This window comes from Harpegnathos saltator, unplaced genomic scaffold (assembly GCF_003227715.2).
Source record: "Harpegnathos saltator strain DR-91 unplaced genomic scaffold, Hsal_v8.6 scaffold41, whole genome shotgun sequence".
Taxonomy (NCBI): domain Eukaryota; kingdom Metazoa; phylum Arthropoda; class Insecta; order Hymenoptera; family Formicidae; genus Harpegnathos; species Harpegnathos saltator.
In genome coordinates, this window is record NW_020230217.1 from 248,353 (window position 1) to 260,783 (window position 12,431).

At 36.4% G+C, this 12,431-nt stretch overlaps 2 protein-coding genes across 2 annotated transcripts; both read right to left on the reverse strand.

Annotated features, from left to right (window-relative positions):
• Window positions 1–129: 129 nt before the first annotated feature.
• Window positions 130–4,122, reverse strand: LOC112589145 (TATA-binding protein-associated factor 172-like). The gene is made up of 3 exons (XM_025301312.1): window positions 3,207–4,122; window positions 1,712–2,338; window positions 130–1,148 (listed from the first exon to the last, which is right to left on the reverse strand). The coding sequence occupies exons 1-3, from the start codon at window positions 3,342–3,344 to the stop codon at window positions 957–959; spliced, it is 957 nt and encodes a 318-aa protein (XP_025157097.1). The 5' UTR covers window positions 3,345–4,122; the 3' UTR covers window positions 130–956.
• A 6,298-nt stretch (window positions 4,123–10,420) lies between these two features.
• Window positions 10,421–11,515, reverse strand: LOC112589150 (cytochrome P450 9e2-like). The gene is made up of 3 exons (XM_025301322.1): window positions 11,329–11,515; window positions 10,716–11,105; window positions 10,421–10,629 (listed from the first exon to the last, which is right to left on the reverse strand). Exons 1-3 carry the CDS (start codon window positions 11,513–11,515, stop codon window positions 10,421–10,423), a joined length of 786 nt encoding a protein of 261 aa, XP_025157107.1.
• Between the last annotated feature and the right edge of the window lie 916 nt (window positions 11,516–12,431).

Sequence of the window (12,431 nt, forward strand, 5' to 3'; positions counted from 1 at the left end):
CTCTCTCTCTCTCTCTCTCTCTCTCTCTCTCTCTCTCTCTCTCTCTCTCTCTTTCTCTCTCTCGCTTACAAAATACCTTAATTTATTTATATTTACTATCATTTAACGATTAGGTACGAGTGTGTAGTGTTATTTTTTCTCATTGCTTCGTGTAACGAGGACGCATACATCTGAATCAGTCCAATCTAGATCGGAGTTAAATTTTAATCAGACGTAGCTTTTTATATTTAAATTACACGAGAATGATTGCTTTTGGTCACTGCAATGTGTCATCATATTCAACAGCTCATTGCCAAGCCTGAGGCGTCAATGCATCATGCGCAAACAAGAATTAATCAAATTCGACTCTTACAGTTGTTGAAAGTACGAGTGGCAGTAAATTAGTCTAGAAATTGGAACGATTGAAGTTACATAAAAAAAAAAAAAAAACAAAAAAAATTAAAAAGATGAATAATCCATACGTATCAACGTGTGGATTACGTTCGTATAATTCAAACACTGTTTTGTACTGCTCATTTATTTTTTCTTTTTACTTCTCTTTTTTTCAGTCAATATCATGTCTGTTAATTCTACATGCAAATATTTTATTAACATCACATCGCCCTTATAAAAAAATCATTTATTCACTTCACATATTTACATAACTCGTTATTGCAGTTGTTCAATTGGGTTTATATCTAATTAGATACAGGATCAAACATGCATTATTACGTTTCAAAGTTTAGTCATAAAAGTTCGGGACATTCTGTAGGTTATACCGATAACAATTATATCGATGTCACCTAAAATTAAGTTTCAGTCTGACGTTACTAACTGCTTCCAATTTCTAAATTTTACCGTCACCCTGTCTACTTCGCTTGATATTATGTATCGAATTTTGGACTACAACATACGCGACAATTGTACTGAACTCTAATTTACACACATGTCGCTGAACAAATTTTCGAGGTACAAGCTTACTGGCTATCAGCCTTCAGAGTAGACAAAAATGAGTCGAGATCGTATTCATCGTCATATTGCTGTTGTCCCCAAAGTTCAGGTAGGATATCCAGCATAGAGCGACTGACGCCTGGTAGACCTGCTGCGGTGTCTTCATGTTGAGCCGATCTCTTGTCTTTGTCGTTATCCAACGTAAATAAGTCTAACAACTGAACGAATTACATCAATTACACATCTGAGTATTTCGGGGGATTAGACGAGATAGACAATGATAAATATTGGGTGCGTTCACGAAGCTTAACAGTTGCGCAACAGTTGAGCATCCGAGTGAGCGATGAGTGAGCAGTAGAACACTGAACGTAACTGATTAGAGTTCTGCGCGATTTTGTTGCGCGGAAAAAATGTCAGATAAACATACTAAATATTACGGCTTGTCTACATGCTTATATGTGTTGTAATTATTAAATATTTTTATTAATATAATGCATGTCTGTTACAATGTATTCTACATCATCCTTGACATTCCCCGCTATATATATTTGGATCTATATGACTATTTTCTTTGTTATTTTCTTTATTCATGGCTGCGCCATGTTGGATCGGAAACTGATCAGTAAAGGTAGTGACGAATATTTATCATAAGAAAAATGGCGACCGCTCACTCAACATGTTGCGAATGAACGCATCGCTCAATAGCGTTCAAGAGGAAATCATCACTCAACAGTTGCACAACCATTGAGTGTCGTGAACGCACCCAATGCCTCAAACTCACCTGATCGGTGCCCATCGTGTCCAGTGAAGCGTTTTCCGTTGATATTACTGTATTTGCGGTGAGAAGTTTAAACTTCTGCAATCCCATGATCTTTTCCTCCACTGTAGATCTGGTAATCAGACGATAGACATTCACCACTTTTTTCTGGCCTATACGATGCGCGCGGTCCATCGCTTGCAGATCCTTCATCGGGTTCCAGTCGTGCTCCACGAATATAACAGTATCTGCGCCAGTTAAGTTGAGACCGAGACCGCCAACCTGAGTGGTCAATAACAGGACGTCGATCGACGGATCGGCGTTGAAACGTGCCACGACGGAATGTCGCTGTGCCGCGGGTATGCTCCCGTCGAGACGCAGATACGTTACTGTCGGTAGATGCATACGTAACAGATCTTTCTCTACTATATCCAACATCGCTTTCAACTGGCAGAAGATTAGAGCGCGATGCTGGCTAACCAACTGCTGTTGCTGTGTACTATCCGTACTCGTAGTCGACGAGCTGCCGCGAGCTTGCTGGTTTTGTTGTCCGATGCCGCAATCCAACAACAACTGCTTGAGAGCAGGTAGCTTCGCACCATGCTCAATGTCTGCTAGAGTATTTTGCTGTTGCTTCATCATATTGCATACCTAAAAATATTACAGATTGAATAATATCGCAGAGCTTATAAATATGGTCTTTGTTACACCAATAGTTTAAGGTTTCTGGTTCTTCACTACGGAATTTTTGATTGATGACAGCAGACAAGAAAATCCATGCTAAAAATTACTAGGAATTACACCGAAATGAAAAGATATATCCTTAAAATGACGTTTACAATCGATTGAATATATTTCTAAAATGCTTCAGAAACTTTTCTTTTGCTCTAACAATAAATGACAGTAAAATTAAGAAAATGTGCAACTTTCTTTTCAACATACTTTTTCTCATGATTTTGTATTTATTTTTTGTTTATTTATTCATTACTTGGACAAATGAGAAGTTTTCCGAGCATTTGAGAAATATGCTCAATCAATTACAAGTGTCATCTTACGGATGTATCTTTATTTTGATATATCCATTTCCAAATTTTTAATATAGATTTTCTTACTTCTGATGCCATTAACCAAGAATTCCGCGACGAAGGATCAGAAGTTTTATGGAAGGTTATACCTTCATGGAAGGTTATTATTTGATATAACATCAAATGATCAATATAAGCTAACGCTATGGCCTTGTTAATAACAATCGTTCAACACGTATATCAATTAATAATTTTATACAAAATTAGATTTTTATTTCAGTGATGCGCATAAACAATGATATATCAAATTGATGCAATGGAAATCGTATCAACTTATCACGCCATCGTTTACATGCGTTGTTGAAACTAAAGTATTTTAATAGAAATTTACTATTTGTGATACGTCTCATAAATATGTACACAATAAATGTGTGTATGTTAATTAATAAAAATTATAACACAAAAATCACACATGTCATAAAAAATATACGTACCGTTTGGTATAATGGATGCCGTGAGTTGAGTACCAATTTAGGATGATTACACACGTTACGTAAATATCGCAGCGCCTCAAACACATGACTGTTGTTCTGAGAATCGTTCGAGGACGAGGAGGTAGATGTATTGGACATTAATGCAGCTGAATGCCGTGTGCGGGAATCCTCGTATAATATACGCTGCAGGGGCGACAAATCGCAATAATAATCCTGCGTGATTTTCGGTGGCAGATCTTGTAGCACATCTTCCTTGTTTCGACGGAGCAAAAATGGCAACACCTGCGAATCAAATTGCCATCATGATTTAACACATCCTGTTCATATTTACATTATATAAGATTCTATATTTACATTATACAAGTTTAAAAAAGGTTCATGACTTATGGGGTAAATAGCATTATATTGAGTAAAAAATATTTAGAAAACATACAAACAGATCGAGGAATTAATACTTTCAGAATCACAAATGTTTTTCGGTTTTGGTAACACAGGTTTAATGAACGAGTATCTTATCATATCATCATCATCATCATCATCATCATCATTATTATTACTGTAATATTTACAAAAGGTGTTCTGTATGACTTTTATGCATTTCTACACTCGCTTGACATCTTCGTATTACAGAATTGAAAACTCTTTCAAAAATTCCTAGTCTTCTTTAATTCAGTTGCATTTTGGATTCTCTAACTTGAATTTTATGCACTACTTATCGATAAAAAATATACTAAATTTTTAACATGTAAACACCTTCTATAAACATCAAAGTAACAGTATCGTAAGATACGCGTTCGTTGAACTTATGTTAACAAAACGACAAATTTAGTAATTACTTATTAGTAATTTTAGGAAGGTTCTGACTTTTCATCCTATGTTTAAGTTTTTATTCTATATAATGATTGTTATTTATCTTGCCAATCTTAATCAGTTTCCTTAATATTCTGTAAATGTTATATTTATATTAAGTCGATGTATTTACCAAAGTGTTTAAGTTTAAGTAAAATAGTCGTATGCAGGTAGGACATATCAAAATAAACAGAAGAGTTTTGAACCATTTTTCATACGCTTTCTTTATTATTAAGAATCTTGGCCTTTTGTCGCGGAATTCTTGGTTGATGACGTCAAAAAGTAAGTAAAGTAACTATATTAAAAATTCCTATAAATTACGTTAAAATAAAAAGATATAACCATAAATGGCACAAACGATTCACTACATTTTTTAAAACGCTTCGAAAACTTTTCTTTTGTTTTAATAGTCAATAATCATGAAATTAACACGATATGAAACCTTCCTTTTTTATTTATCCTTTCTCATGATTTTATCACTTAAAATTTTCACCTATTTATTGATTGGTTTGACAAAAGAACAATTTATGGAGCATTTTAGAAATGTGCTGAATCGATTGCAAATGTTATTTTATGAATATATCTTTTTATTCTGACGTAGTCCGTAATAATTTTTGTATAGATCCTCGCTTTTGACATAATTCAAAATGATTACGGCGAGGATAGCAGCCTTAAAATATTAATCAAAGAAAATTGATGTATGTTAGTGCATCTGATGAAGTAGTACGAACTGTGCAAAGCAGTCTGAAGAAACATGTTTCAGGTTCCTGATTTTCTAGCAATAGCGAATATAAACATTAGGTTCGAAATAGATATAAGTTTCTTTATTAATAATAAGTATAAATCATTTCCTACGTTAATAGACGTCACAATCTCTATCTAATCAGTATCTAATCAGTACTTAATCAGTACAAATTTCTAAAAAAATATCTTGAAGACATTTCAAAGACATCTAAAAATTAGTAAAACGTTTTTTGAACGTCTGTTACAAATTTATATTATCTGGTTAAGTTTTATGTATTATTATGACCTCTGGCAGCGTCTTTTATCAAAAATTACGTTATTGCTTTGGATGAAAGGTTTCAATGTATTTCAGGCATTAGCGTCATATTGGACGTGTCGTTCTTTGTTCACGATATTAAGTATAACCATAAACTTACATATATAATGCGTGACAGAAGTTCCAAAACGTTAAATTATCTCAGAAAATATCGACATATTTAAAAAAATCTATTAGGTGTTGGTATTTATTTGGCCTTGGAATAATTTTGAGAATTATCAGTGTAAAAATCTGAAATAGAAATCTCTAATTTTTATAACATATCCTTCGCTGATGTTGAGACATTTCCGAAACACTGGCTATCCTGAAATTGTTTCTGGATGATCTCTTCTCTGAAGATTGGAATGTTCACGAAACGATTGAAACAAATCGAAGATGGACGCGGTGTAAACCCGAAGATCAAATCAAACATTTCTTTACACCATGGAAGCCTAAAATATCACCTAAGGGTAATACCAAAAGTGATATTTTCCTATGGCATGCGATACTTAAACTTTGAAGACTCATAATTCAAAAAGTTTCCATCGAAAAAAAGGTTTGTAACCAGTATTTCGGAAATGTCTCGACGTTTATCAGTTATAAGGATATATTATAAAATACAAGTCTTTACTTAAGATTTTTATCTTGATAACTCTTCTCAAGGTCATTTCAAGTCAAATAAATATTAACATCTAATAGATTTTTTAAGCTCTATCACTTTTGTGAACATTTTTTAAATAAATCAATATTTTTGGAGATAATTTGCTGTTCCGAAACTTTTGTCACGCACTGTATAAGCTAAATTCATTATGCTTTCATGCTGACTCATTCTATTTTCCTTCAGTAAGTAAGAAACAATAAAGATAAAATTATGCTTTTAACATACAAGCATATAAAACGAAATCATAAACTTAGTCATAAACTGCATTTTTTATGTCATGTTTAAAAATAAAAAATAAATGTCTATACTATATATAAATGACTATATTGTCTTTTCATTATCTATGCACACACGGTATACAGGGTGCTAGAAAAATCTGAAAACGATCAAATATCTCGAAAACGAAATGTTTCTGAGAAAAATATTTCGAACCAAAGTTGTAGGGTTTTAAAAGTTCTATTGAATGATCATATCCGTTTGACCTTGAGTGGAGGGGTCAAGGCGAGGTCAAGGCCAACATGATTTTTTTAAACGGAACATCCCATTTTTTATTACAGTGTTAAAGATGACAGCGAGATGTTTCCAAAACACTACTTAATAACCTATTTTTGTTGAGAATTGTCTGAGTTATGAACTTTAGAATTTACGGTACAACCAGCATTAGTATTATTATCTAGGATGTACTGCGTGGAAGTTGCATGGTCGGACTTTATACCCCTGGGTGCGTGCGCGTGCGTACGTGCATGCGTGCGTGCACGCGCGTGCGCCTGTGTATGTGTGTGTGTGCGTGTGTGTATGTGTGCGCACGTGCGTATCTATGTATAGGGTTTTTACTGAATTAAGTGTTCAAACTGTCTTCCGTTTGCTGCTTGACCTAATCGTAGATGAAATTCATTTAAAACGTTTAGTCTCATTTCTGATGAGATAAGATTTACTTCGTACAGTATACGTTCTCTAAGGTCTGCCAAGTTAGCAGGTTTCGTTGCGTACACATTGTAATAAATTTATAAAATATTTGTAAATTGTCATTAGACTTACAAATCATTCGTAGGAGCTCTATTTCTTCATATCTTCTTATCCATAGTTTTCGGAAAGTATCAGTTAAAAATTGACGCATTACTACTATATAGTGTGGCGGTGCACCATCTTGTTGAAACCAAATATTTTGTATATTTCCGTCAAACAAATTGTCAATAGGAGGAACTATTTGATTTTGCGATAAATATAAACATGTGTTCGCATTTAAATTTCCTTCAGTAAAGAAGGTCCCGATAATACCACGCAAAAACCCGCCCACCCTTTCAGTTTTTGAGGATACTGTGTGTGAAGATCACGCATTCAGTGAGGGTTCTCGTCACTCCAATAGCAGCAATACTGACGATTTACCGTTCCATTTAATTCGAAAGAAGCTTCACCGGAAAAAATGATATTATGAAGAAAAGTGTTATTATTATCGCATCGACGCATCATTTTATCGCAAAACTCATTTCTTCTATCGAAATCACATTCCGCTAGCTCCTGAGTAAATTTTATTTTGAAAGGATGCCATTTTTCTTTCACTAGAACATTACAAGCGCGCGCTACGCGCGCGCGACTTTAACTTATTCATATTAAAGTTCAGAATAAATATAATAAATAAAAAATAATCCCTGGAGTATAATATAAGTTCGATAATATCCGACTCCAACATACGATGTATTAGACGCATACAGTTTAAAATTCCATGACACATTTTCTGGATAGTAACGCGTAACCGTATAACCAATGAAAATGTCGACGTTCAACATTTCTATTCAAGCCCATATTAAGCTCTATCTCTTCCCTCCTCACTCTCTCTCTCTCTTTCCCTCTCTCTCTCTCTCTCTCTCTCTCTCTCTCTCTCTCTCTCTCTCTCTCTCTCACACTTTCACACTTTCTCCCTCTCATACACAGACTCTCTCTCACACACTCTTTCCCTCCTCCCTCCCCCTCTCTCTCTCTCATTCACATTCTTTCTCTCTCACACTCTCTCCCTCACATACTTTCTCTCAAACTCTTCCTCCGTCTCTCTCTCTCTCTCACACTTTCCTCCTTCTTACACTCGCTCTCACTCACTCCCTCTCTCTCTTTCACCCCTCTATCTCCCTCCTTCTATCTCCCTCACTCCCTCTTTCTTTCTGTTTTTCTATCTCTCACTTTCCTTTCCACACAATCCATCTCTCATACCCTCTCTCGCACACACACACACACACGCACACACACACACACACTCTCTCTCTCTCTTTTTCTCACATTCTCTCTCACACTCTCCCTATATCCCCCCTCTCTCTAAAACACTTCCTCACACAATCTCTCTCTCTCTCTCTCTCTCTCTCTCTCTCTCTCTCTTTCTCCCTCTCTCTCTCTCTCTCACACACATTCTCTCTCACTCTCTATCTTTCATTCTCTTACTCTTTCTCACACACAATCTCTCACTCCCCCCCCTCTACACTCGTTATATTTATTACCATTACCTGAGAAACAAAATAAATTATAGCTTATTATTTTATATTATAAAATTGTTAACCTGATATAACCCCGTTATTGCTCCTTTCGTACAAACTGTCACTCGACTGTCATTCGCCGCAATGACAGCCGCAAACGGCACGAAGCCGGCTGCAATGCAACGTCGTCGTGATGACCAATCAGCATCGCAGAAAAGAGGCTTCAATACTTCGAGAGATTCGACAGATTTCGACTTTCGATTGACACGCACTTTTTTGAAGAGGACCAGAACACTACAAGCGCGCGCTACGCGCGCGCCATCTTAGCTTATTCATATTAAAGTTCAGAATAAATATAATAAATAAAAAATAATCCCTGGAGTATAATATAAGTCCGATAATATCCAACTCCAACATACGATGTTATTAGCCGCATATAATTTGATATTCCATGACATATACTTTCTGGGCATTAACGCGTAACCCTATACTAATCAAAATTTCGACGTTCAACGTTTCTATACAATCCCATCTTAAGCTCTATCTCTTACCCCCTCACTCTCTCTTTCTCCTTTCCTCTGTCTTTCTCAGTCTCCCTCTCTCTCTCTTACCCTCTCTCCCTCACTCTCCCTTTCTCACTCCCTCTCCCTTTCTTACTCCCTCCCTCCCCTCTCTCTCCTACACTCCCTCTCTCATACACCCTTTCTCCCTCTCTCCCTCACACTCTCCTCTCTCACACACACCTCTCTCCTACACTCTCTCTCACCCACTCTCTCTCTCTCTCTCTCTCTCNGCCGTAACCGCCGTGAAGCCAAGAGAATTGCTACCGATTATCTCGACGGTTCCAAACAGGTTTCACAACAATCCATTTAAAAAGGAAACAAAACAGGATAGTTGCGATCGAAAACTCACTGACTCACTGGTCTGACATTCTTGTGCTTTTACGATCGAGAGTCGTAAATAAAAAAAGACTGCTCAACTCTTTTTCAGTTCTTTCTTGTGTCGTCTCTCTTTCTTTGTGTTCCTTTAACAATAGAAGATAATAGAAGATGTCTATTTTTAAGAAGAAGTATTTCCAACGCGAAATGTATACGATCCGGATTGGACTGAATGATATGAAAGATATATATTCAGATAGAATTAAAAGTTGATATAGCTACATCATTTCCAAGATAGGATCATGAAGTGATGCGAAAAATATAGTTATATATGTCGTATAAAATCGCCATTTAACCATTTAAACCATTTAAATTAAAAAAACCGATGAGATCAACTAAAACGAACGGGAAGTTAGCAGTAGTACAACTCTCCTCATTAATAATACTCTCCTATTATTAGCCTCTCTATTATTAGCTTATCGTACTAGTATCTATCTGTTTAAATATACTAGTCTATCTGCTAGTATTTCTATAGTATCTCTACTAGTATCTCTACTAGTAATAGAGAAATTAATAATGATTTAATAAAATTTATTTTGAATATTTAAAATGGCCAATTTGAGCCCGCACACGATGTAAATGTGATATTAATATTACAATAATTTATTTCTACAAAAACCTGTCTAGTATATAAAAAATATAAACGTTTTGGCTCTATATTTGACTCTCATCTGTAGTTAAAAATTGGTGATCCAACTTGTTTTCTTCCTCGATGACCCTCTAATATCGTTGTAATAAAACCATTCTTCCTACTTAGTAACGCACTGCATCTCCTAAAGCCATGAAGTCAACATAGTTCAAAAAGAATTTTGATGAAATCAATGAATTTCTGATATCAATGAGTCCGAAGAATGACGGTTTAGAAGACACTCTTATCTTTATTATCAAGCCTTTCATACTTTTAATATTCTTTCTTAATTTTTATACATAACTAGTATACGTGAATATCATTTCACATTCATAGATAATGCTTCCTACGTGCGTACCATCCACATACGAATCCTTAAAGTTCTCGAACCAACGAAAATTCTTACAGATCTTTACTGCCACTTGTATCATTAACAATAGTGCGATGTGGAATCCTTCCGCGGCTCAATTTTTAGCCATATCCCACCCTCAACAGTCAAAATAAATTGTACTTGGCAAACTTCAGCGGAATCTGAGTTTTGTCAGAAGGCAGAAGGTCACACCGTGCCAGTAGGTGGAACAATAACAATTTCATCCGCCAGCAGGGCGAATCGATAACCAATGCACATCCCTGGGACCTAAACCAAACGGCAAAAAAGCCCCGTTTTGTCGATATGTTTCTTCTCATCGCCAATGAACCGGTCAGGATTGAATTTTTCTGGTTCCTTGAAATACTTGATGTCATGATGGAGTGCATAAACCGGTATCCATAAGAGATCCCCTTTCTTCACTACGTAGGGTTTTGCCCCAGTTAACGCCGCGGCAACTCGAAATCTCTCCGCATATTCTGTCATACACCATAGCGACAGGATATACTCTGAGAGCTTCTTCAGTACAGCATCCAAATATTCCATGTTGTTGATTGTTACATACGAAGGTTGGCCGTTCGTGTCTTCCAGCAGCTGATCAATCTCATTCTGCAATCTTTTCTGTAGTTCTCATTTCGCGCGATCTCGTGCGTGACGAAAGACATTAACGACGAAACAGTTTCGTAGCCAGCAAAGAAGAAACTAAAAGCTAGGGCAGCCATTTCCTCGATTGTTATTTTCTTGCTATTGCCTTCTTCCTTGTCCCTGCATTCCATCATCAGTTGCAACATATCCGGCCGGGCTATGTCCTTCTGGATTCTGGTCCTGATGGTGGTCTCCACGATGTTCCTAAAGAATTTCATGATCTTCTCGTTGACGGTTTGTAGCTTGAATACCCTTACCAGCCATGTCGTCTTTGGTTGATTTATAGCGTTGTTCAATACGCTGAAAAACTCTGAAATATTTAAATTTCTTGCTGTCATGTAGAAAAGATTCTCTGGGTTTCGCATAGAGTCAACACTGATGCCGTAGGCGACAAGTGGCAATCACGTCGGTGCTGAAGCGTATGAAAATGTCTTTCATCTCTATTACCCTCTTCTCCGGTGGCAATTGTATCAGAAAATTGGTGAAACTAACAGCGTAGTCGGATATTAGGTTATACATGTATTTCATCTTACTAGACGTGAAGGCCGGAGATGCTATAGACCTCATCTGCCGCCACTTGTCGCCACGAAGAAACAAAAGGAGCATATTATTCTGCCCGTAGGTACGATGATCCGTGAACATGTCAAAATGTGTGATGGCAATGGACTTGATGAGCTCAGGGTCGCGCAACATTATCACTGGCGTGAGGAAGTCGTACATACCAATGTATTTGGGTCTCGGGGTGCTCACTGTATACCGATTTTAAGAATCCGGGTATTGATTTCTGGCCGAAGATTATTGTTCCCATGTTGCCCACCAATGGCGAATGTCGCACATATGGTATCCCCTGATTTGAACTCGTTCGGGTTCTTGAAGAAGACGTAATAAATAGCTAAAACTCCGGCTAACGCGGATAAGACGATCGCATACAGCATATCGATCTGATGTGTTCTCACTGAACTAGGTACAGCACTGTTGTTTGATTAGCAGATATTGGCAAGTATAAAACTGTCGATCTGTACGAAAGCACATAGAATCTCCAATTTTTTAAACAACGGTTAAATCATTCAGTTAAATATTCTTTTATCGTAAGTCCGATTAAGTACGAGGAAGAGATGAAGAGTGTAATGCAAGTAACGTTGTTGACAATGAATTATCCACTGTTATTTTCCTCTTCGTCCTTTGTCATATATATCCTTCCTTATCATTGCTTATGAAGAAGAAAATTACAATGCATATTGTGCAACGAAACTGATATAGTGTACTTTCTACGTTGTTAACTTAAAAATCAATTGCACATGTTAATACGATACGCTGTGGTATTCATTTATGGAAAGTTTTCATTTGTACTGCGTTATCTGCCTTTTAACTTTTAGTTCAGTGAATTCTAAGAACCGATTGCGAAATACATTAGCCTAAAACACGAAAACGAAACACGAGGATGTGTCCATAAGAGACTCTGGTGGAAGAGACCAGTTTGGGGAAAAAGTTGGGAGTTCTGAGTTTTTTAATTCCACTGAGTTTATTGGTTTAACCGCTGTTTTGGTGCTTGATCTTTAAAGACTTTTTGATATATGTGTAGTCAAATTATAGGCTGTTTGCATGCGCATCATTCTCATAATGATTTTCACAGCAT

What these genes read in the sequence shown, in the direction of transcription:
- LOC112589150 (XM_025301322.1), bottom strand. Translation starts at nt 11,515, where the DNA reads ATGTACGACTTCCTCACGCCAGTGATAATGTTGCGCGACCCTGAGCTC. An exon ending in ATCTCCGGCCTTCACGTCTA is followed by an intron (nt 11,106 to 11,328) that starts GTAAGATGAAAT and finishes TAAATATTTCAG; the next exon opens with AGTTTTTCAGCGTATTGAAC. An exon ending in GACACGAACGGCCAACCTTC is followed by an intron (nt 10,630 to 10,715) that starts GTATGTAACAAT and finishes GGTGTATGACAG; the next exon opens with AATATGCGGAGAGATTTCGA.
- LOC112589145 (XM_025301312.1), bottom strand. Translation starts at nt 3,344, where the DNA reads ATGTCCAATACATCTACCTCCTCGTCCTCGAACGATTCTCAGAACAAC. An exon ending in GGCATCCATTATACCAAACG is followed by an intron (nt 2,339 to 3,206) that starts GTACGTATATTT and finishes TAATATTTTTAG; the next exon opens with GTATGCAATATGATGAAGCA. An exon ending in ACACGATGGGCACCGATCAG is followed by an intron (nt 1,149 to 1,711) that starts GTGAGTTTGAGG and finishes TAATTCGTTCAG; the next exon opens with TTGTTAGACTTATTTACGTT.